Here is a 25,353-nt window from a genome sequence, read left to right as displayed (position 1 = left end):
TTTTAAGGACAAAAAAATATATATATAGAAACCAGTAGTAAATTAATCTTACATAGCTAAAAGAGGAAGTTAAAAGTACAGACAACTAGTGTCTCAGATGACTGAAATAAACGATTGGGGCAGAGACTATTTACTTCTTTACATTTAGACACCCTAACCACGCCCCCAAAAAACCCCCAAGCCCCCATCTAAGTAGTAAAAGGTAACTTGAGCAATAAAGAAATGGCCTTGTTAGAAAACCCTTCCCAAGAATTAATGTAAAGTTGTCTTTAAAATTGTTTTTCTCCCTTTCCCGGAAGAAATGGATTATTTCATTGGTTCTCTTCCCTTGGAACATTAAGTCCTCAGAGTTCGTCATGATTTCCTCCCTACACCGTGTCTTCAGTTTTTGTAAAAATCGGTGTGTGAAGACTTTTGCTTTTTCTGAGCACTGTTCTCGCTGTCAGTCTGGGTCTTTTCCTCCACCCCCACGGACAACTCGCCTACTTGGACCCCGGGAACTGGTCTGGCAGGTGCGAGGCCAAGGCCCGGTATTGAGGGAAGGCTGCGGAGTTTACACTGTGCGCGCCCCAGAGGCGGCGGCGGCAGCCTTAGGCCTGGCCGCCCGAATTTCGAGAGCCTAGCAGGGGAGCACAGAGGCGAGCCGGCCTGCCCCGCTAGGGCGGGGAAAGACTTGGTTCGCGCCAGCTCGCTCTCCACCTTCCAGCAGCCAGCACAGCCGAGCCTCTAAGGCTCTGCGGCTCTCCGCAGCCGTCTTAATTAACAAGCCTCTTCCCCCTCACCCGCCCCCGCCTGGCTCCGTGAGTCCAAGGTTTCTTGTCGCAGACTCCATCCCGCCCGCCAGCGGGAGGAGGCCAAACCCGGCTACACCGAGTAGAACTCCGTTCTAACTGAGGACTGGTCGCAGGGAGGGCGGGTGGGAACCAGCGCTGGAGACGCTGGGAGGGTGGTGGTGAGCAAGGAGGCTGGAGGATGGGCGCGGGCGAGGGGCGGAGTCAGGCGGGTTGCAAGCGCGAGCGCCTCCTGGTCAGTGGGCGGGGAGTGGGCGGTGCCCGGCCTTCCCGCTCCCGCGGCTCGGCAACTCAGCGGAGCCTCCTTAAAACTCTGCCGTTAAAATGGGGGCGGGTTTTTCAACTCAAAAAGCGCTCAATTTTTTTCTTTTCAAAAAAAGCTGATGAGATCGGAAAAAAGAGAGAAGAAACCGGCACCGTCTCTACAGCGGCAACAGAAGCAGCAATTGTTTGAGCAAAAAAAGAAGCCAGGGAGGGAGGGAAGGAAAAGGGCTGAACGGGGGACAACGCGCAAGTGTCTCTAAGGGTGAAGAGAGCAGAGACCGGCGATTTGGGGGCGACCAGCTACAAAAGAAACTGTCACTGGAAGCGCTGCGGCTCAGGAGGAAGCAGTGCTCCCCGGCTCGGCTCCAGGGCACAGCTAGCTGGCGGCTGCTGCCCTGTCGGCGGTACCGGCTGGGGGCACAGGCCAGGGGACCGCGAGAGGTTGGCGAGTGGCACCGGGTTTCAGAGCCGCTGGGTTCTCGCCGAGAGGGCGGCAGGACTGGCTGCCCTCTGGCATTGTGGCGACTCCCCACACTCAGACCTTGGCCTGCGCTTCTCTGGACGCTCCCAATCTCCGGAGGCCCCCCAGAAAACTGAGAAAGGAAGGAAAAGACGGCGGCAGCAGCTCAATGAACCTCTACAGTGGGAAGTCTGAACTGGCTCGGTCGTAGGCGGGAAGTTACCGGTGGGCTGCCCTGTGCAACCGCGATGCTGCCGCGCGCTGCCCCAGCAGCCCGGGCCCCATAGACGCTCTCCGCAACGCTAGCACCCTTCCTCGCGCTGCTGGGAGTCCCGGGACCTGGTGGGGCCGGCATGACCGACTTGCCCCAGGCCCGCCGCGCGCCCGGCCGTCTCCGGAGACGCGCTCCGAGCCTGTCTCCCACGGCCTCTGAGGCTCCGCAGGGCTGCGGCAGCCCGGCGGGCGGGCTTCGGAGCGTTCCCACCCGGCGTTAGCTTGAAGTTCGGCCCGGACGCGAATAAAGGCTCCTCCCGAGAAGCCGACGCCACTAAAGAGTCGTTACGACCTGTAACTTGAGGGCCACGGAACTGCAACTCCCGTTTGCCTTTGGCGATCGTCTTTAACCCCCGGAGCACGTAAGCATCCAGCCGCCGCAGCACTCTCCCTACAGAGGAGGACGAAGGACTACCCCTTGGCGAGAGACGGATGGAGACCGAGCCCCTCCGAGGACTTGCCCCAGCGGTTCTGGCTAGCGCAGCTCAAGTCACCACCGTGAACAAGGGTGGGTTAATGCCTCCCCCCCACAAAAAAATGTCCTTTCTTCCGCGGTATTTTCTGTCCTGATCTAGTCCCTTAAGTCTCCGCACACATTCCTCCCGGAGACTGTAGTGTAGGTACGTGACAGCTCTGCTGACATTTTAAGTCCAGAGTAATTTGCCAGGAATATATGTGTGTCTGTGTGTCTTTCTGTTGAGTCACCAGAATTCTTCACAGGGGTTAAGCTAAAAAGCGAGGAGCGGAGCCCCTCTCCAATGGCTCAGTTTTGCTGAATAATCACGTGTGAATCGAGGGGCGGGCTTTTGGCAGGCAGATCTTACTAGTATTTACTACCAAGCTCTACTCCAGATTAACCATCCCAGTCCTTCTGTCAGTCTCCGATGCCATCATGCAGCCTGGTTAGGAGCAAAGGAAAAGGGAAAAAGAAAAACAACTAATTCATCTTTTCCCGATCGTCAGGACCCTAAAGAATGGCCGAGCCTTGGGGGAACGAGTTGGCGTCCGCAGCTGCCAGGGGGGACCTAGAGCAACTTACTAGTTTGTTGCAAAATAATGTAAACGTCAATGCACAAAATGGATTTGGAAGGACTGCGCTGCAGGTTGGTATCCAGAGAGGTGGGGAAAACAGGTCAACAATGTTGCCTACGTGACCCGGGTTTCTGGAATAACGCCTTTTAAGCTTTCGGGGGTGCAAATTTTCACTGTTTTTAAGCCTAGTTGGTTGCCATATTTTATATCTTTAAGTGGATCCAACTCCCCAAAATGACGTACTTTGAACAAACTCGTCAAATTCAATAACATCCTCGATATCAAGTGAGTTCTAGGTTTGGTCTTAATTTTTGGAATGTTTTTGTGACGGCAAGGATTTAAAAGTAGTCCCAGAAGCGCCGAGGTGTGTGTGTGTGTGTGTGTGTGTGTGTGTGTGTGTGTGTTTAAGACAGCTCTGTAAACACATTATTATGATTATTATTTGAAGTAAATACACTGCTATTAGTGGTTTCCGTGCTTTGCTCCAATAATTGACTTTAACGTTAATTTTCTTGACTACTGGTGAGGGTGTTTTCCCTTCAAATGCTTCAAGTTTTGACAAACGACCTTTCCTCGTTTGTACTGGGTGGACTGGACACGGGGACAGGATGTACATTTCACAGTTAATGTAATACCATCCACCCATTTAGGATTGAGGAGGAATAAAAAGTTGAATTTTCTAATCAGAGCTCAATTAGTAGTATTTTTGTCTCTGCGGTCATGCGGCGGTATGTTCTAATTTTCAGTAATTAGATTTACAAGCAAGAAATGAAACAAGCCCAGCTGCCAAGTATTGTACCTGATAATTTTTTTCCTCCTGTGATGTTAGTTATCATGTAACTTAGTTGAAAGGCTTAGAAACAGAAAGATGGCAAAGTAGTCTTAAATAGTTGCTTTATCAGACTTCAGATGGTACTCTTATGAACTAATGCTTATTCGGAAATACAACACTTGAAGCTGTTTTTGAAAATCTTTTGGGGAGAGGGTTTTAGAGTGCTTTGTTGTAGTTACAAGAATTAGAAATTTAAGTGGCAGGAGAGATATTAACATACGAAGTTCAGTCTGTACGTTTTAAGTCAGAATATACTGACCTTGCAAAAATGTCAGTATTAAAAAAGCTTATGCTTAGATAGTAAATTATTTATCTTGTTATTTCAGGTAGATTCTGGGAATAAGGATTTTTTTTTCTTTGTCCACCTAGTTGTTTTGAATAGGTTTGATGATAACAGCAATGCTACGAATTTAATATATTGAAAAGTTTTCTATTGAAAATACAAGATTATATAAATCTCACAAAGAATGAGCAACTTAACCCATGTTCAGAATAAGATCTTACAGGACTTTTGACAAATAGGAAGGCTGGGAGATTAATACTGACAAAAAAAATTTTGACATTTTTAATACAACTTTGCAATCTTGTTTATATTAAGCACACTTATCAAGATACTAACACCCACTTACTGTGGCTTAATCCTAGTATATATAATGAAACACCCACAAACAGGAGTCTCAAGGTTTATTTTCAGTATGTATAATCCTAACTCTGAAGTTGTGTCATAACTCAAGAAAGAACTTTCTTTCAAAACAATCTCCAATGTTACCATTATTTTCTGTGAAAGATGGTAAATTTTCTTCTACAATTATGTTCATTTAACTCAGTTGCAAAAGCTTTCTTCCCCTTTCTAGTGTAAGCTTTTCAATCTGGATAGTATCAAGGGCCTTAATCGCACATTTGCTTTACAGAGATCTAAGGTATCTGCCCTTATTCTTCCCAGTCCAGGTCCTTAAATGTTACTAAATCTTTAGAGGCAGTGTGGCAAAAATTAGATTGTGCTAATTTTTAACCAAAAACTATATTTTATTGAAATTCTCAAAAAACAAATTATGTCTCATTTTTACTATTGCCCAAAGGAAGGGCTAAGTCAGCAGGGTTTTATCAAAAGGGAAGTTTAATATCTTGGCCATCTATATAGCTTGCATTTATAAAATATTATTCATTCTAAATGTATTTTATAACTTAATTTGTGATTATTTTTTAAACAAACAATTTAAAGAGATGAATCAACTTTGTATGCATCTTCCAATGTATTATATTTAATTTCACAAGCATTTGAATATCTACTATATAATCTATTATAAATTTAGATTATTATGAATATACCTAAATATAAATGAAACCATTTAAAATGCTGAACTATTTTCTGGCATATTAATGAGACTACATTTTTTTCACAACTAAATTATATGTGTTGTATAATTGCATGCTGCTCTACAAGACATTTTATAATTATGAGAGCCTAAAAGAGATCCCTTTTAGGGTGAAATGTATTCAAACAACAGTAGATAAGTCTTTGTCATGTGAACTACTTGTATGTTGATAGCAAATTTTAATACCACATTCTGACTTTTCAAATGTTGGCCGTTTACAAATAGCTATTCCTAAATGTCTGATAATCACTGCAAAAGGAAATAAGATGGCACCACCAGTTGATTATTAAATGAGTCCAAACCCAAGACAAAGTTGTCTGTCTCAAAATACACATTAATTATCGTATTTTCTCCTCTCTTGTTCACTTGAAAATCACTAGCCAGAGTCAGTAATACAGTAGGATGACTGTTGCATTCTTTTCAAGAACAATTGCCATGCAGTCATCTCCTATCTAATGCATGGTATATCATGAACTTAGTTTTAGATAAATCAGTATCACAAGCAATGGAGAAAACCATTGCTTATTTAACACCTTAATAATCAGGAACATTTGAAAATTTCTAGTGAAGGATTCTAAGCACTGAATATACCTACTAGCCATATGAAATAACTTGCAAGGAAAAAATTAAAAAAAACACTTGGAAATTTGAGCTACATCTATTTGGAGAGAACTTGTGAAAATTAATAATTTAAGAAAATATCAGGTCTGGTATTTTAATCATTTTTATACAAGGTGATGGAGTCTGATGTGTGGAAACACTTCTGTGGGGATTTTAAGAAACATTTCTTTTCGGTAGCTATTTAGAAAATAAATTTTACCTATATTTGATTTTTCATAGCCAATACCCCAGGTTTTATATTTTATGAGCATAAGCAAGCAAACAGAAGCCTCTCAAATTCCATTTCTTTTATTTTCATAAATTCATGAAATTACACAATTCTTCATAGGATATAGAAAATTGAGTCATGGGTGAATTTTATACAAGATGGACTGGTTATATTTTATTGATCAATTTATCCCACCTTTGGACCAGTTTAAGATATTCCATCACAGGAGCTCAATTTTTAGAAGTCTTTTACTTTTACCATCTAGTACTTTCTTTCCTGCATTTGAGCCCTTCAAACCCTATCATGTGGGTCTTCCCCAAGCACTCTTTCACCTAAAATAAATAGTTACATAAATAGAAGGAGAGATAGCTATTTAAAAATATTCTTGTAGGAACACTTGAAGGATTCTCCCGTTTTCTCTTCTCTCCTAGGTTATGAAACTTGGAAATCCTGAGATTGCCAGGAGACTACTACTTAGAGGTGCTAATCCCGATTTGAAAGACCGAACTGGTTTTGCTGTCATTCATGATGCAGCCAGAGCAGGTTTCCTGGACACTTTACAGACTTTGCTGGAGTTTCAAGCTGATGTTAACATCGAGGATAATGAAGGGAACCTGCCCTTGCACTTGGCTGCCAAAGAAGGCCACCTCCCTGTGGTGGAGTTCCTCGTGAAGCATACGGCCACCAAAGTGGGGCATCGGAACCATAAGGGGGACACCGCCTGTGACTTGGCCAGGCTCTACCGGAGGAACGAGGTCGTTAGCCTGATAGAGGGAAACCCAGCGGAGGGAGCTTCGAATTTGCAATGAATGTGGGGAGGGCTCTCCCACACTGCCTTCTATTTTGTCAGTTAATTGGTTGGCTGTCACTTGTTAAAATTCAGTTTTGTCATACTTAAGCAGCTAGTTAAATCTCAAACTGCTAAGTGGAAATCTTACTACAGGTTTATGAATATATTTAAGCAACATCTTTTTCACCTGCAAAATCCTGAGTTCTAACATGTAATTGCAAATAGCTTTGGCTTTCTCCTGAATATGTTATCTTTCCTTGACTTTTTCCTTGCTTCTCCCTTTGCCAGTCTCAAAGCCCAACTTAGAGACTTTGTTTTTAAAATGGTTTGTCCTGCGCTTCTTTTGCCTAATTAAAACACTTTTTCAAAACAGGACAGTTTTTCTGTTATTTCCTCTATTACTCCCACAGGTTGCCACTTGCTAAGGAGACGTGTACTAAAAGATCATGATGCTTTAAATCTTCACATTGAAGAAAGTAGACCAACTGAAAAACTAGGCATTCCATTGATGATTCAGATAATCTTTCCTTTCCTCACACTTCCCCCCAAATAATTTACTTGGTGAGTAGTATTTCTGCCTAACAACAAAATAAGGACAACATTTTTTGAAGACCAAACCTGAAATTATTTCAGTCTGAATTTATCCTAATGTTCAATCTTCCTCTTTTCACAAAGTTAAGTTAAAAAGTTGAAAAACAGGTTTCAGAAGTAGCGATCTGAAAACAAATATATGTTAACTTATATGTCATTTTTAAAAGAAAATGCCACCTTGAAAGTATTTTTGACTAGTTGGATTTTTATAAATCACAAATTGGTTAAATAATATATTTTTCAAAATTTATACTATAAGTATACTGTCAAGCTTTTTCTCCCTGCATGTCAGAAATGTAAATTATACAATTTTAAGTCTTGAACTATAACGCAAATACAAATTTTCAGGCAATAAAAAATACAAGAAAAAATATATAAATTATGTAAGGGTCATAACTAATTTTGTATACCTGTAAGGGTCTTAACTGCAGCATAATAAATATAGAAATTTTTACAATAAATAAATAGGCTACTTCTATACATGGTACTTGATTCCCACAAAACTTTTATAGTAAAGGCTCATAAAGTCTTTTAAAGCATATGTTTCGCTAAAAATTAAAATTTTTGAGTGAAATAGAAATAATACCAAATTTCAAAGATAATTGTTCAGTATCTACTACTTAGTCTCATTTTAATTAAAGATTTTCACCAAAGGATTTCAATGCTGTTACCATTTATAAATTTATAAATACATTATTCATCTTCTCCTACATGAACAAAGATGTTTTATGTGAAAGCTCCCTCTTTCTACTTTATAAGCTCCCTGCCCTGGCTCCAAAAAGAACAAAATACTTCAAGGTTTATTGAAGGACATGTTTCTGATGCCTGCCCTAACAAGGATTGGAATGGTCAAAGGCAAGTGGTTTTCAATAATTTATTTTCTGTGATAGTATAAAAGAATACAGGAGAAAATGTTTAATCCTTTTAGCACTGAAGTTCCACCTTCCTTAAGTGTAGGAAGACTTCAACTTCTGCCACCTTTAATCACAAATTACTGAATAAATTTATTTTTGACAGCAGCATGATGTTAAATTTAAAATGCTTATTTTAAAGTTTTTTTAAAGTAGAAATTGAGATGTTTTGAAGGAAACAGTGTTTTGGATTTTAAAACCAGAATCCGCATACAAAATACACTGCTTGGGAAAGCTGAATACTTTCAAAACACAAGGCTATACTAAAAAAAAAATACAACTATACTTCTTACAAGTTTCAACTGTAAAGATGGACATTTCTGAATTTAAAGTGGAGTTTACTAAACTTATCAGTATCCATCAAGCCCCTGCATTAAAATTACTCTTTAGAAATGTCAAATATAAAGGCATAGGGTGTCTATTAAGCTAAAGAGAAGTATTTCTACAAGTTGTTTTGTTCTTGGGTGGCTGGAGCACAGTAAGGGGAGTGGGAGCACGCTCTCCCTCTTCATTAGCCTAAATTTACTAAGCATTAAGACATCACCACATCTCTCTGGCTCTTCACAGGAAATAGCTTTACTAATCTAGTATTTTAGAAATGAGTTTTGTGGTCCTCTCTAGGAAATATGAAAAACCATTATTCAATCTCTCAAAAACCTCAATATTCAGCACGACTTTGGACTTGTGGATTGTATAGGATGGAAGAAAAGGTGCTGCCGAGTTTAATGGGATCTAATTTGCATCGAGCTGAGGTAGAGATGGGTCTGAACTTAATTCATAAGCGGAGTGGAGAGGCTAGCGCAAATTGATAGGATGATCAGACCCCCAGGAGACAACCCAATATAAACGATGGAGGGTACCTAAAGAGGGATACGCTCTTAAATTCAGTTCTTCACTGCGCCCGCAACCACTTTTGGAACCCTGGGCTCAGATTTTGCTCAGAAAAACTGAATTCAGGTTTACACCTGGGACAAGAGGGGGACATTAACCAGATCTCAGGCCACGTTCTAGTCCTTGAGCCACCGAGCAAACTGCCTTTTGCCATATTTCGGTAGAGAATCAATAGTTTTCTGATAAACATTTCACGTTTCACAGTGGTGTGACGAGGTCCTCCTGCACACACACTATTGACTAATAAATAGACAAAAGTATTCTATCCCGGGAAAACAATTCAATTGGTAATATAAAATTTCCTATCCCGTTGATCAAACGAACGCTGTGGAATCTGTAGCCGAGGACTAGTTTCGAAATCTCAGTTCCCAAAAAGGTGCTTTCGGCTTTTGCCGGGTGTGGAAAGGAGTCCAGAAGCGCTGCAAGATCACAGTGCTGGGGAGAGAAAGGGTCGTACTCGCGCCCTTCCAGACTGCCCTAAGCTACCTTCGTCAAAGGACTCCGGGGGGACGGAGAGGGGGTAAAACCCGGGTCTTGCTATCTCGAGACTGTTTTGATTTTACACGGCAGTTCCCCCCGCCCGCTAACCCGCAAAAAAAAAAAAAAAAAAAAAAAAGCGGATCCCCGGAGGGACCTACTGAGAGGCAGGAGACAATCTTCCAGCCTGAGACCCAGGGTAAAGCTATGTCCATTGCCAACCTAACCAAGCCGTCTATGTAGTGGCTGCGAAGACATCCTTTCGGTCCCTTAGAAACTCTCCAGACTCCAAACGCAGCTCCCGGCTCCCCAGCGAGGAGGCTGGAGCCCAGAGCTCCCTCAGGGCGCGCAGAAAAGCCCGGCGTGGGGGTGGGGGAGTTTCAAAACCGTTAGCTCGTGTTGTGTTTTTTTTCCCCCTCCCTCGCTAAGGTTTCTTTTCTTTTCTCTTCCTGTCCAAATATTTCAAATTTCCGCGCCTTAAATAACAGTCTCCTTTTATTTAGTTAGTTTCCTCGGCAGGTTTGGCCGCCCACTTCTCTCTGACCCCCAACGGGCCCAGCGCGTCTCGGGCGCCTCGGTGCTGCCTCAAGCCCCTGCGCGCTGCCCCCAGCCCAGACTGCGTGGCCCAGAGCGGGCCCGCCTGAGCCCCAGCCCCCTCTTGCAGCGACCTCGCTTGACCCGGCTCTCTGGGCACCCACAGCCAACTAAGGCCGCCCCCCACCCGGACGCCTGTCTACCTCCCAGCTCGACTTCCCTCCCCGGACTTTGGAGCCTTTTCTGCTCGGGGATTTGGATCCCGGTCACCCTGAAGCGGCGGAAGGGCTGCGGGAATAGGAAAGCAGCGGAGGAGACCAGTGGCCGGAGCCTGCCCCAGCCTCCACCCGCGGGTAACCTTGGAGGCGCCCTCGGAGTGAGTGTGTGCGTTGCTGAGCCAGCCGGCTGGGGCGAGCGGGCGCACAGTGCAGCGGGCAGGAGGCGGGAGCTGGGGGCGGGGAGGGGGAACGGGCCCCGGTGCCTGCCGGCCGCTGCCACAGCGCCCCGGGAGCTGCGGGCTACTGGGACGGCCAGGGTCCCCGGCCCTGGCCTTCAGGCAGCGGTCCCCGCGGAGGAGGCAGCCATCCCACTGGATGGTTCCGGCGACCTACGCCTGAGGACTGGGGCCGGAGGGCGACGTGGGAGCAGGGGCAAGCTGGCCGGTGAGTGCCTAGCTCTCCGCCGAGGTGAGCTGGCGGCGAGACGCGGCGCGGCTGCTGGAGCAGCTCCACGCCCAATACCAGTGCCAGCACTCTCTCCTCCCCCCGTGACAGCTGAGGACAGCCGGGCTCCGAGCCTCGCGTCCAACTGAGAGGAGGCAAATGCACCTCTGGCTTCTCAGCCCCTTAACTATTCGGGAAGTTGCCCTATGATGTTACCTTCCTTCTAAAAACTGCTAGTCATCCAGCACTGAAAATGCACGTTCCATTGGAAAGACCCTCGGCGTGAAATACAAAGATTGCAGGCCCGCCGGCACTTTTGGTGGGACCGGGGTGTGCAAAAGTACCTAGAAGGGGTCTTCTTGTTTTGTTTTGCTTTGTTTTTACCCGGAATAGATAAAAGAAATCGAGTATGGATCTTCAGCAGTGTCTCAAAAGAATAAAAACTCTCCAGCTCTGGATATTGACTTGGTAAATTAAGGTTCCAGTGAAATGTTTTGCCATCTGCTTATAGAAACACTGTGCAAGCTTCAGGTGTTAGGAATGTGGGTTTGGAATTTTCTGTACTGTCTTTAATTCTCAAAGGCATTAAGTAACAGGATGGTAACACCCCCGGCAAGTGAGCAAAGGTTATCCTTGCCACCGCAGCACCTGCAAAAGCACAAGTGGAAACTCACATATTTTGCTTCCTGAGTTCTAAAATGGCTTCTGAGCGGTCCAGAGGTACCAAGACATACAAGGAGGGGGGTGGGGGATGAGAAAAGAGTTTGTACACTTAAAAAAAACACTACACAGACATTATTACCCTTCAATTAATCCACCTCACCTCTCTTTCTCTCAGCCCCCATCCTCTTTGGTCAAGGAGCAATTTTAATGTAGGCCTATTCTATAATTCTATGTACAACCTCTTTCTCTTCTCTCAGCCTCCCCCCTCAACACAAAAGTCGGCCAAAAACCTCAGCTCTTTTGCGGAGGAAGTAAAAAAACCACCAATCCTTATCCAAACTACCCGTTATTTCTTTCGAGTACTAAGAAGAAATCCTATATATAATCAATACTATGAAAGAAGAAATAATTTAACAGGAGTTTAAACGCATTTAATTGGTATAATTAGACTGATATTAATGATCTTTTAACATGAAAATAATGAGACAGTTTCTGCAATTGATAGGTGAAAAGCTAAAAAACTCCACCAACATGTTTGGAGACATAAGCTTCTGCTCCATAAGCTTCTGTATATTTAATCAGTACAGTAGTTATTTAGAAAAAAAATAGATCCTTTATCTTGACCATATAGAGTACCATGCTGACTGATTTTATTTTAGTTGTATGCCTTAGTTTTTCAGATTAGTTATAAATAGTGAAAGTTCACATATAAAGCAAAACTGACAACACTTTTAATGTTAAAATTTTAATTTGGAAATGCAACTAAATTATCACAATCACACTAAAATACAGTCTTCTCCCCTGTTTCTTCTAAGTGTACAATGTGCGCAACTTGCTGGTGAAGGAGTCTGCCCTGTTTTTAAAATCTATACCTTGGAAACATGATTTCCTACAGTGAAAAATAACTCACTGGTCTTTAAGAATAATTATCCAATAATTTAGCTATTCTGTGCACAGCTAATGTAATAGCATCTCCTTGTCTTACATTTTGGAACTATTATAAAAGCCATTTTGGCCCAAATAGTTCTTATTCAATAGTTTGCTCCTTCAGATATTTTTACTAAAAAGGGTCCTCAATGATGCAGCAGCATTCTGATGTCCATTCTGCTAATCCAAAAACTTCAGACCAAACTATACAGACCATTTTAAAAGGAACATGCATTTCTTCTTATGTCAAAGTTTAGAACAGATATGAATGTTAACATTTGAAAGTCCTAGAATAACTAATTTGCAAATCCGTTATTATAGTGTGGTGATAATTCAAGATGAAATTTTTAAAACTTCATATATTAGAAGAATAAGTGGGATCAAATTATTAAATTAAGCAGCATTTTATGATGGTTAATAGTACAGTGTCCCCTATCTCAGTATTCAAAAAGCAATAGTGTGTATTCTGGTGTGATTTTTAACTGTGAAGAAAATAACATATAATAGTCATTACATATAGAAATAATTATTCCAGTCTCTTTTCCATAATCACCTATTTTTTGGCTGTACCCCCCTTTTTTCTTTTTCTTTTTGTATTTTTGTGCATCCACATTTTAGGTGATGAACAACAGAAGCATGTATTGTTATACTAAATCATATATTGTTATACTAAAAAGTAACTGTTATTCCCATTAATTTAAATTAATCATAGGCCTGTAAGTAAAAAAAGCATTAAGTCTGTATTTTATTTAAAATGAAGTTAGCAAAAAAAGTGTGGACATTGGGTTGTAGCAAGTGTATATTTATGTTTTTAATGTAAATTTGCTGGAATCTTAAAACCTATTTAATATTTTGACATATGTTGAGACTTTTAGTGTAGGATCAAGATCTAAAAAATCTTAGATTTCTGGTCTTGAGAAAATAATGTATTTTAACTTGCCATGTTAAGATAAGGCCAATTGTTTTAACTAATAAAAAGTTAAAATGTTGATACTTTAGGAAAATATGAAGGGAGGACTGATAGCAAATCTAATGCAACGGCCTTTTAAAATAAAATTTTCTTACTGGTAAATTGTATATTTTATTTATAGTGATTATTATTTTACAGTTAGATTTTGTACTTGGCACATAGATTAGAGTTTTCTATGTTTATCTAAAAGCATACAGTTGTTCTCATGCAAATATTCAAAATAACACTTCCTGGCCCTATCCTATATTGGTATTTTTATGTACATGTGTGTATGTTTAGGTATTTCTTATTAAAGTTCATAACTGAGCAAGTAGATATTTTGAACAAATACCATCTATTCACTTCATATTACTATTTTTAAGATGTAAAATCATGACCTGCTATAGAAATAAATGTAAGCTGATAATATTTTAGATATAGGTGAGATCATTTTCATTAATAATCCAGAGAAGGATATAAATTAAAATCTGAGAACTGAAAACACTGGGGCAGGTCCTAGTTCTACCTAACTTATTTTTCCAAATTCTTGTCATGAGGCAAATATATACATATGAAAGCAACTTAACATCCACAATCAATATAATCAAATTTGAAATAATAGAAGTAGTATCGTGACAAGAGGAAGAATGGACATTTAAAATGTTTTAGACGGCCATGATTGTAGGTTAATTTAATTTCAATTACATGATGGGCAATTTGCTAAATAATCCAAAAGCAAGGATAGAACAAGACCAGTAAAAGATATATCTGCCCAGGAATTCAAAAGCAGGGCAAACAAGACCAAAAAAATTTTTTTCATTATACTACCATAGGAAATAAAAACAAGTTAATTTTCTTGATATGGATAATTTTATAGTTTCCAGTGAAGTTTTCTACCATCTCACTTGGATAATGCTTTTAAAACATATAACTAGAAAATACCACCTACTACTTATGGTTATATTTAAAAAATGTATATATGTGTGTGTATACATATACATACATACATACATATATATACATACATACACATATATATAATGTTTTACTTAAATACAACAGACACATATTCTGTTCCAAAAGAGCATGTTCAGCACCGTTCTAAAAGGACAAGTGGATGCAGTTGGACATCTGGACTAGATTGAGGGGCTGTTTAACGTGAAGCCCAAGTAGAGCCACATGCGAGAAAACACTGAATTGACTGAATGCTGCCTAATTTGCTTAAGACTAATCAAAATGGCTCTGAACTGTGTTACATTGTCTATAGTTGCTTAAATACACAATATACCTACTGGGAAAGTGATTAACTTTATATAAAGACACTTAAAGGAAGGAATATATAGATTTTGCATCCAGAAGGACATCACAGATGTCACAGGGAAGATATTAATGTAGCAACATAAAAGAGAACTGTACATAATAATATCAGCTGAAGATAAATGACTGGTTTCAATTTCTTAAAAAGGCTTATTTTTTAAAGATTTAAAATGTTCTTCAAACATACAACTAATATCTATAAAATACACAAACTTATCGATATTCTAATTTTAAAAATTTCCACAAAAAAGTACCCTGAAGTACCTTTGAGTTCATCAGATCCTACTGAAATATCATGTACTTTACCTTAAGATCAGCAAGTAAATTTTGTGGCTTATCAATGTAAAGGAGATTTAAATAACAGTGCTTTCTAAGGAGGATGTGATCTTGAGTTACTAAGATGATATGGGAATTTTTAGTAGCACATTTTTTGTACAAAAAAACCCCTCCATATTATACTTAGGATCAATGTAAGATCAATTTGACATTTCTAGAATAAAGTAATATTTTATATCATTGTTATAAGTTTAAATATGTAGAATTTAGGTAGTAGAACTCTGTATGGCCATTGTGAGATATTTTTATTCAGCAACAGAATAGACCAAAGAGAAATTAGATCAAAATATAAAATTCAGACATAAAATTCAAGTTATAGAACAACGATGATATTAAATCAACCAAGAGAAAAATTGTCTCACATGATAATTTTCTGTTAATTTGGGGAAAAGAATGTAAGAAAAATATTTAAATCTCTTTTCATTAGATTAAAAGATTGCTGCCTTCTTATCCCACATTGTAGGACTAAAATCCTAAATACTTATAAAAGAGATATGAGCAGGGGCACCTGGATCACTCGGTGGGTTAAGCATATGACTTCAGCTCAGGTCATGATCTTGCAGTTCATGAGTTCAAGCCCCATGTCAGGCTCTGTGCTGAGAGCTCAGAGCCTGGAGCCTGATTCCAGTTCTGTGTCTCCCTCTCTCTCTGTCCACTGCTCCTACCACCATCTCTCTCTCTCAAAAATAAATAAACATTAAAATAAAATTTAAAAAAGTAAAAGAGATATGAGCATCCTAAAAAACAAATGGCTCTTTGCTTAGGAAGTGTATTAGTAATTGATCTGAGAGGGTTCTCTGAAGTTATTTTAATGCAGTAAGAATATATTAGCATATAAAAAGTGCTGAATTTTGTCATTTAGTAGGCTATTGTAGGTATACAATAGGAGATACTTTAAAAATGTATTTTCTTTCTGGAACTTCTTAATTTATATGGAGACTAGTTCAATTTACATTTCAGTAAAAGAGAAAAGGAACAAAATCAAGCAAGTTAATAAATCAATATTTGTTATTTTGTTTCTGTATTACCTAATTTAATATTCATAACCCCTCTCATGGATTGGGCTTTATTCTCCCATTTTACAAGTTAGGAAACTCAGAATTAGGGATGCTAAGTAATTTGCCCATATTCACAGGCTAGTAGTTTATAGCATATTGATACATACCTGTCTCTTCTTTTACTTCATTATGGCCAGATGGAAAGATCTTTCAGGAGAATTACCATGTATTAGTCAATTCAATAACCACATATTAAGTACTCACCATTATAGTCATTTAATAAATTTACAACCTTGGGACTAATTATATCAGAGGATTCTCACATCTGTAAAATGGGGTAATAATACCTAATTTTCCATGTTATTGTAAATTATAAATGGAATGTCTGTAAACCTCCTGGTACTCAGTAAGCCTTTCATAAATGGCAATTATCCTTGTGAGAAATACAAAGCAACAGAAAATCCATTCTTGACCTTGGGGGACTTAAGAGGTATCTGGGTAAATAAAGTTTACATATGGCACACATGTAACAACTGGAAAGCAAGCAAGATCTAAGCAAGTGCGTGGGAGTGCGTGGTGTAGGCTGCACATGCAAGAAGCAATCTTATTAGGGAAATTCTTATTAGAAGACTTACGGTATAGATTTAAATATCCTATAGTGGACAACTTTCCTTATTGAGAAGAAAAAGGGAAAGTCACCTCAAAATAATTGACTGTCATCCCATTATGTACTCTCTGAGGGTGTCTACATCTAACAAATACATCAGGTGAATAATAGAAAGAAACCGCAAGGACATAAAATATATTATTAAAAGCATAAATAAGTTGACATTTTGAAAGGTGTCTTTCATTACTTTGGTCTAAGTAACTGTGATACTCTGATTCAAATGGGAATAGAAAAATACCTAGGAGTTTCATGATCATTATACAGTAAGTGGTCAGCGTAAGCTAGTGAGTGAATGGTTTTAAAGCCAAATAAACTTTATTTATAAATCTGGTACATACTATGTATCTTCTCATTGTGGAATAGGCACTGATCCTTTCTGATTCTCACTTCTACATTTGTAAAATGGGTATAATTTTATTTACATTACAGGGTTGTAACAATTAAGAATAATATTTATTAATAAGTCACTTTGTAGTCTAATATAGGAAACTTGCTTTGACATAAACCAGAGATTTCCTGAGACTTATATTTAGTTATATTAATCAGAAAGAAAAGAAAACCCCTCTTAGGAGACCATAACCTCGAGTACCAGAGATATTTGTGGGCTAAGAATAAAAACTTTGAGTTAAGACTTAAAGTCCTTGCTCCATGCAACTATACACATCTATGCCTGTGATCAATATGCAAATGTATTCAGTTGAATAACCAGTTATTTTTTTATTTAAGTATGTCCCAAAGTGGGACTTAAACTCATGACCCCAAGACTGAGTCACATGCTCTTCAGACTGAGCCAGGCAGGCACCCCAATAACCACTTATTAAGTACCTATTATATGTGAGATATTTTTCTATATGCTGAGTATACAAAGGTGAGTAACTAGCAATTTAGAAAGAAAAACAAATACCATATACATCGTATAACAGGATATTAGGCATAATGAAATCTAAAAGAAATAATAAATTGAACTTGGAAAGTAATAAGTACCTGAGAGAAACCAAACTCCATTTTCTGAAAGTTATTCTAGAAGAGTCAAGTAGACTCTCATTTCCAACAAAATGAAGACTATGTTTTCTAAAAATAAAGATCCCAAAGCAAGAAAAATAAATTGCTGGATAAAATATTTTTTAAAACATATTTTGGAATGCAGAGTGCACTGGTAAGAAAGTAAGGGAAATCTACAGAGACAAAAAAAAAAAGGAGGGAAAGTGAGTCCTGATTCCAATTGCTCTGGGGGGCATCCACTGATCTCTAATAGTTTCCTGAGGTTGCCATAACAAAGTATCATTAACTGGGTGGCTAAACCAACAGAAATATATTGTCTCACATTTCAAAAGGTGTGAAGTCTGAAATCATGTTGATTCCTTCTGGGGGCTGAGAAAAAAAATCTATTCCATCCTTTCTCCTACCTTCTGGGAGCTTCAGGTGTTTTTTGACTTGTAGATGGTATTCTCCCTGGAGCTTGGCATTGTTGTCCCCTCTGTGTGTCCTGTTTCCCCCTATTTATAAGAACACCAGTCATAATGAATTAGCGTCCACCCCAATAACCTCATTTTATCTTGATCCTCTGCTAAGACTATTTCCAAATAAGATAGTATTCACAGGTACTGGGGGTTAGAAATTTAATGTCTTTTGGGAAAGACCCATTCGGCCCATAACACCTGGTAACCTAAAGTTTTGATTTTAAAGAGACTCAAGGAAAGGATAAAAGACCAATGGTTAGGGCAATCATGAAATAGAAAAACTGACAAAAAGCTCCTTTATAAAGCTAGAACCCCCACCCCAAATGGTAACATGCTTAAGGAAAAGTTAAACTAACTGTCTGTACAAATATTTTGCCCATTTTTATTGTTTCTTATTTGTTTATTTTCTTATTCAGTGTTTAGACTCCTTTGTGTATTCTGGATACAAGACCTTTATCAGTATGTGTTTGTAAATATTGTCTCAGTTTGTGGTTTGTCTTTTCATTTAATCTTGTCTTTTGAAGAGAAGTTTTTAATTTAATGAAGTACAATTTATCATTTTATAATTTTCTGGTTCACGCTTTGTGTGATCCAAGAAATCTTTGCCTAAGCCAGGGGAAAAAGGTTTTCTCCTAGAAACTTCATAGTATTATAATTTACATTTAGGTCTGTGACCCATTTCAAATAAATGTTTATATACAGTGTGAGGTAAGGGTTGAAGAGATTTTTTTTTACTTGCATATGTATATCTAGTTGTTCTAGGATAATTTATTGAAAACACTATCCTTAACCATTGAATTATCTCGACATCCTTGTGGAAAAATCAATTGACCATATATATGTAGGTTTAATTATGACTTTCTATCCTGTACCATTGATCTACATTTTTATCATCATGCAGATGTAACACTGTCTTGATTAGCATACCTTTATAATAAATCTTGAAATCAAGTAGCCTTGAAATCAACCCAACTGTATTTATTTAAATTTAATTTTGATATTCCAGGTCCTTTGATTTCTGTATACATTTTCAAATTTTAGAATTAGCATGTAATATTCTCAAAAAGTGGTTGAAATTATGTTGAATCAATAAACCAATTTGGGAGAACTGACATGTGAATAACTTTGAGTCTTCTAACCATGAATATCTCTCTACTTATTCACATTTAAATTTTTCTTTCATTAATATTTTGCCACTTTCAGTATACAGATCTTGCATAAAATTTGTAAAACCTGACCTCACATATTTCACATTTTTAAGCTGTTTCCATTTTAATTTGTGATTGTCATGGCCAGTATACAGAAATACAGTGACTTTTACAATTCCAGTAAACATACAGTGTTACATTTGTTACAGGTGTACAACAGTGATTCAATAATTCCATACATCACCCTATGCTCATCATGCTCATTATGACAAGTACACTCCCTAATTGCTATCACCTATTTCACCCATACCCCACCCACCTCCTCTGGGTAACCATCAATTTGTGCCCTATAGTTAAAAAAAATTTTTTTTAATGCTTTATTTTTGAGAAAGAAAGACACAGTGTGAGCAGGGGAGGGGCAGAAAAAGGGAGACACAGAATCTGAAGCATGCTACAGGCTGTGCTGAAAGAGCCTGATGCAGGGCTTGAACCCAAAAATTGTGAGATCATGACCTGAGCTGAAGGTGGATGCTTAACTGACTGAGCCACGGAGGCACCACTGCTCTCTATAGTTTAAAGAGTCTCTTTTTTGGTTTGTCTCTCTCCCCTCTTTTTTTTTTGCCTTGCTCATTTGTTTTATATCTTAAATTCTAAATATAAGTGAAACTTTATGGTCTATGTCTTTCTCTGACTGACTTATTTCACTTGGCATTATACTCTCTAGCTCCATCTGTTTTATCGCAAATGGCAAGATTTCATTCTTTTTTATGGCTGAATAATATTCCATTGTCTATTATAACATATCTTCTTTATCCATTCATCTATGAATGAACACTTGAGCTGCTTCTATAATTTGCCTGTTATAAATAATGCTGCTATAAACATAGAGGTGAATGTATCTCTTTGAATTAGTATTTTTTATTCTTTGGGTAAATACCCAGTGATACAGTAACTGGATTGTGGAGAGAAATACAGTGATTTTTGTATACTGGCCTTATATCCTGCAACCTTACTAAACTTACTAATTATTTTAGACTTGGGTTTTTTTTTTGAGATTTTCATGCACAGCCATATTGTCTATAAGTAAAGACAGTTTTATTTTTTCCTTCCCAATTTGTATGTCTTTTATTTCTTTTTCTAGCCTTACTGCTTTAATAGAAGCAGTAAGAGTGGACATCCTTGACTTACTTCTGATCTTGGGTGAAAGCATTTAATCTTTCACCATGCTGTTAACTCTAGATTTTTCATAGATGCCCTTTATTAGGTTAAGGAAGTTTCCTTCTATTCCTAGTATGCTTACACTTTTTATTTTAAAATCATAAATGGATGTGGAATTTGTTAAATTTTGTTCTGCTTCTATTGAGGTGATTATTTGTTTTTTTTAGCCTATTAAAAGGATTATATTGATATAATATTTTCAAATATTGAATTACTTTCATGTTCCTAGAAGAAACCTCACTTCATTTTGATGTATCATACTTCTTACATATTGCTGGATTTGATATGCTAATATGTTGTTAAAAGAGTATGTTCATGAGTGGTATTGATTTATATCTTTCTTTCCTATTAATATCTTGCTATAGATGGAATATTTGTATCCCCTTAAAATTCATATGTTGAAAACTAATGAACAATGTGATGAAATGAGGAAATGTGGGAGCTACTTTGGTCATGAGGGTGGAACCCTCATGAATGGGATTAGTGTTCATATAAAAGAGACTCCACAGAGTTCCCTTCCACCTGTGAACAAGAAAGCAGGCCTTTACCAGACACTGAAGCCTTGATCTTGGACTTCTCAGCTTCCAGGACTATGAGAAATAAATTTCTGTTGTTTTAGGTCACTCAGTCTATGGTACTTTGTTAAAGTAGCCCAAATGGAATAAAACACATCTTTTTCTTATTTTGGTGCTAGAGTAATGCTGACCTCATGAATTGGGAAGTGGTTTTTTCTATTTTCAGAAAGAGTTTAAATAGATTTGATATTATAACTAACAAGTGTCTGGTGGAATTCACCAGTGAAGCCCTCTGGAACTGGAGTCTTCTTTGTGGCAAAGGTTTTATCTACAAATTGAAATTTTAAAATAGATATAGGGTTATTCAGGCAATCTGTTTTATTTAGTAAACTTTGGTAGTTTGTGTCTTTCAAGGAATTTGTCCATTTTATTTTTACAGTCAGATTTTTGGAAAGTAAGTTTGTCATAATGTTGCCTTATTTTTTTAAATGTCTGTAGTATATGTAGTTATGTATCCCTTACATTCTTAATATTGGCAATTAATATCTTCTCTCTTATTTATTTATTTTGATCAATTGAATATATAAATTGTATTGAACTTTTCAAGGAACCATCTTTTGGCTTCACCAAGTTTCTCTGTTTTCACTGGTTTCTGTTCTTACCTTTATTATTTCCTTCTGGTTGCTTGCTTTCAGTTTAATTAGCTCTTTTTTTTTCTTAAAGTGAAAGCTTAGATTACTGATTCAAGCCATTTCTTGTTTTCTAAAGGAAACAGTTCCTCAAATATTCCTGCATCTCACAAATTTTGATATGTTTTCATTTTAGTCAATTAAAAATATTTCTAACTTCTCTTGTTACTTCCTGAGCTATTTTCACTGTCTATGGTCACAAAATATACTTCGTATTATTTCAGTTGAGATCAAATACATAGATCATATCAACAAATGTAAATGAATTTTATTCACCTATTAAAAGAAAAAGATTCACATTTCAGGACAAAACAAAAGTCAACATATGCTTTACTTAAGAGATACCCCTAAAGTTAAGTGAACCACAAATCCAAAAAAAAAAAAAAGGAATAGACAAAGATATACCAAGTAAATACAAACAATAAGAAAGCAAGGCTTATGATCCTAATATCAGACAAGGTAAATTTCATGCCAAAAAAACATTAAATGAAACAAAGAAGGATACTTTATATTACTAAAAGCTACAATTCACAATAGCAACTTAAAAGAATTATATGAACCAAATCATACAGCAACTTCACAAATAATACACCTTCTTGAATTAGTACTTGTATGAGGCACAAAGAGAAGGGTGGCTGCTGGCTTAGTCAGTGGAGCATACAACCCTTGATCTTGAAGTCATGGTGAGTTCCAGCTCCATGCTAGGCTTAGAGCTTACTTAAAAAAATAGAGAGAGAGGTATGAGGAGAAATAGAAACACACTAATTGTATGAATATATAATATGTGATTCTTAATGCATAATATATGAATCTTAAATTTACTTTTTATTATATTTTAAGAGTAACATTTTTTTTTAAAAATTTTTTCTTCCAACGAAAAAGCTCTCTAGCAAATAATTCTTGGCTGAAAAGGGAGAAACAAATGAAAATTCCAGAATTTCTAAAAAAATTACAATAATGTCTGGATGCCAGAATCTAAGTCATACAATTAAAGTACTGATCAGGGGCACCTGGCTGGCTCAGTGGGTGGAGCATAGAACTCTTGATCTCAGGGTTGTGACTTCAAGTTACACATTCAGTGTAGAGATTACTAAAAAATAAAATAATCAGAGGAGAACCTATAAACATATCAATAAAAATATGAATTAATTTTTCAACTCAAGTAGCTAGAAAAAGAAAATAAATCAAATGAAAGCAGAGGAGAGGCATAATACATATAAGAGCAGATGCTATTGAGGTATAACAGAGAAATTATATAACTAATAATTATAATTTCTGTTCGTCAGGACATCTGGGTGGCTCAGTTGGTTAAGTGCCAAGACTTCAGCATAGTTCATCATCTCACAGTTGGTAAGGGTGGTGAGTTTGAGCCCCTTATCAGGCTCTGTGCTGACAGTTCAAAGTCTGGAGCCTGCTTCAGATTCTGTGTCTCCCTCTGTCTCTGCCCCTCCTCTGCTCACGCTCTGTCTGTCTCTCTCTGTCTCTCTCTCTCTCTCACAAAAGAAAATTAAAAAACAAAAACAGAAATGTTAAAAAAATTTTTAAAGGAAGTAACAAAAGATAAATACTGATACAGAGAATATTGAATTATTCGAGACTACTTTGCACAACTCTATGCAAACACATTTATAGTTAAAAATGGATACTTTCTGTGGTTCCTGGGTGGCTCAGTCAGTTGAGCTCCCAACTTTTGAATTCAGCTCAGGTCATGATCCCAGAGTCATGGGATTGAGCCTCATGTCAGGCTGTGCACTGAGCATGGAACCTGCTTAAGATTCTCCCTCTTTTCCTTTGCCTCTCTCCCCTGCTCATTCCCTCTCTCTCTCTCTCAAAAAGTATAACTTCTAGTAAAGTAAAATTTACTCACATTAACCCCAGTGTATATAGAAAGCTTAAATAGACCAATGTGCATAGAAGAAATAGAGGATATTGTTAAAGAAATGTCTCTCAAAAAAGGATCAGGTCAGATGTTTTGACAGGTAAATTATATAACCTCTCACCACAAATGATTCCAGGGCTACTTAAATTATTGTAGAGCATCATAAAAGAAGGAAAACTTTCAAATCTTATATTTGATGAAGATAGGGGGGAAAATACTGTGACAGATTGAACTATAGGGCCAACTACTCACTGTTCTCTATATTCTTTACCAGGTCAACTTGCTATTCCTTCCACAAGAGACATAAGAGACTGTACTTCTCAGCCCTTGTATTTAAGCTCAGTCATATGATTTGTGTTGGCCAATGGACTATTTGATTTAGCTGTATAACCAACCACCTCAAAACTTAGTGGCTTAAAATAACAAGATTTATTATTTAAGATGGTTCTGTGGGTTAACTAGAGGGTTCTTCTCATCTGGGCCAGCTCAGTTGATGCTGGATACTCTAGATGATCTTTAAACATTTCAAAGAATGTCCAGCTTCATTCAAAATTAGATAAATTCAAAGTAAAAGTATGATTCTCACTGATAAGTTGGGTAAAAAAATTAAAATTTAGTAAAAAATGTACAGTGCTTATTGACAATAGTTGAAGTATGGGAAGAGCCCAGACATCCATTGACTGACAAACGGATAAAGCAGATGTGGTATATATATATATATACAATGGAATATTACTCGGTGATCAAAAGAATGAAATCTTGCTATTTGCAACAACATGGATGGAACTGGAGTATATTATACTAAGCGAAATAAACCAGTCAGGGAAAGACAAATATATGATTTCACTCATATGTGGAATTTTAGGAACACAACAGATTAACATAGGGAAGGGAAGAAAAAAATAAGATAAAACCAGAAAGGGAGACAAACCATAAGAGATGCTTAAATAGAGAACAAACTTAGGGTTGCTGGCAGATTACTGGATTGGGGAATGGGCCAAACGAGCATCGGGCATTAAGAGCGCTTGTTGGGATGAGCACTGAGTGTAATATGTAAGTGATGAATCACTAAATTCTGTTCATGAAATCATTATTACACTATATGTTAACTAACTTGGATTTAAATTTTTAAAAATGTACAGTGCATTCTGTTGGTTAGACTATGGGGAAATAGGCACTCAATTCATTGTTGGCAGGAATAAAATAATGGTATAGTTTCTATGAAGTGAATGTGGCAACACATAACAAAATTACATATGCATTCATATTTTAACCCTACATTTTAATTTTAGGAATTTAGCCTGAAAATACACTGTCAAAATAGGAAAAAATAAATGCACAAGTATTTCATTATGTGTAAGTATTTGTAATAGCATTGCAAATAAACATGATTTGTAATAGTAAAATGTTGTAAATATCCTAAGTATCCAACTACAGGGACTGATTGTATAAACTGTGACATGTTTACGCAGTGGAAAACTATGCAGCCACTTAAAAAGTTAGGAAGAGGGGCGCCTGGGTGGCTCAGTTGGTTAAGCGACAAACTTCAGCCCACATCATCATCTAACTGTTTCTGAGTTCAAGCCCCTCGTCGAGCTCTGTGCTGATAGCTCAGAGCCTGGAGCCTGTTTCAGATTCTGTGTGTGTCTCTCTCTCTGTGCCCTTCCCCCATTCAAACTCCATCTCTCTCAAGAATAAACAAACATTAAAAGTGTTTTCTTGGGGCACCTGGGTGGCTCGTCCGCTAAGCCTCCGACTTCGGCTCAGGTCAGATCTCACGTTCGTGGGTTCGAGCCCCACGTCAGGCTCTGTGCTGACAGCTAGCTGAGAGCCTGGAGCCTGCTTCCGGTTCTGGGTCTCCTTCTCTCTCTGCC

The 25,353-nt window shown here is 38.1% G+C and overlaps 1 protein-coding gene across 2 annotated transcripts; it reads left to right on the top strand.

The window, feature by feature from the left end:
• Positions 1-1,037: 1,037 nt before the first annotated feature.
• CDKN2C (cyclin dependent kinase inhibitor 2C) lies at positions 1,038-7,022 on the top strand. 2 transcript variants are annotated; one of them, XM_029947607.1, is made up of 3 exons: positions 1,038-2,296; positions 2,752-2,891; positions 6,289-7,022. In XM_029947607.1, the coding sequence occupies exons 2-3, from the start codon at positions 2,763-2,765 to the stop codon at positions 6,664-6,666; spliced, it is 507 nt and encodes a 168-aa protein (XP_029803467.1). In that variant the 5' UTR covers positions 1,038-2,296; positions 2,752-2,762; the 3' UTR covers positions 6,667-7,022. The 2 variants fall into 2 exon arrangements, with proteins under 2 accessions (XP_029803467.1, XP_029803468.1); XM_029947608.1 differs by lacking the exon at positions 1,038-2,296 and having other exon boundaries at positions 2,614-2,891.
• Positions 7,023-25,353: the final 18,331 nt, after the last annotated feature.

Source organism: Suricata suricatta, chromosome 8 (genome assembly GCF_006229205.1).
Source record: "Suricata suricatta isolate VVHF042 chromosome 8, meerkat_22Aug2017_6uvM2_HiC, whole genome shotgun sequence".
NCBI classification, from domain to species: domain Eukaryota; kingdom Metazoa; phylum Chordata; class Mammalia; order Carnivora; family Herpestidae; genus Suricata; species Suricata suricatta.
The sequence above is the reverse complement of the archived record's forward strand: the minus strand, read 5'-3'. Positions and strand labels throughout refer to the sequence as shown.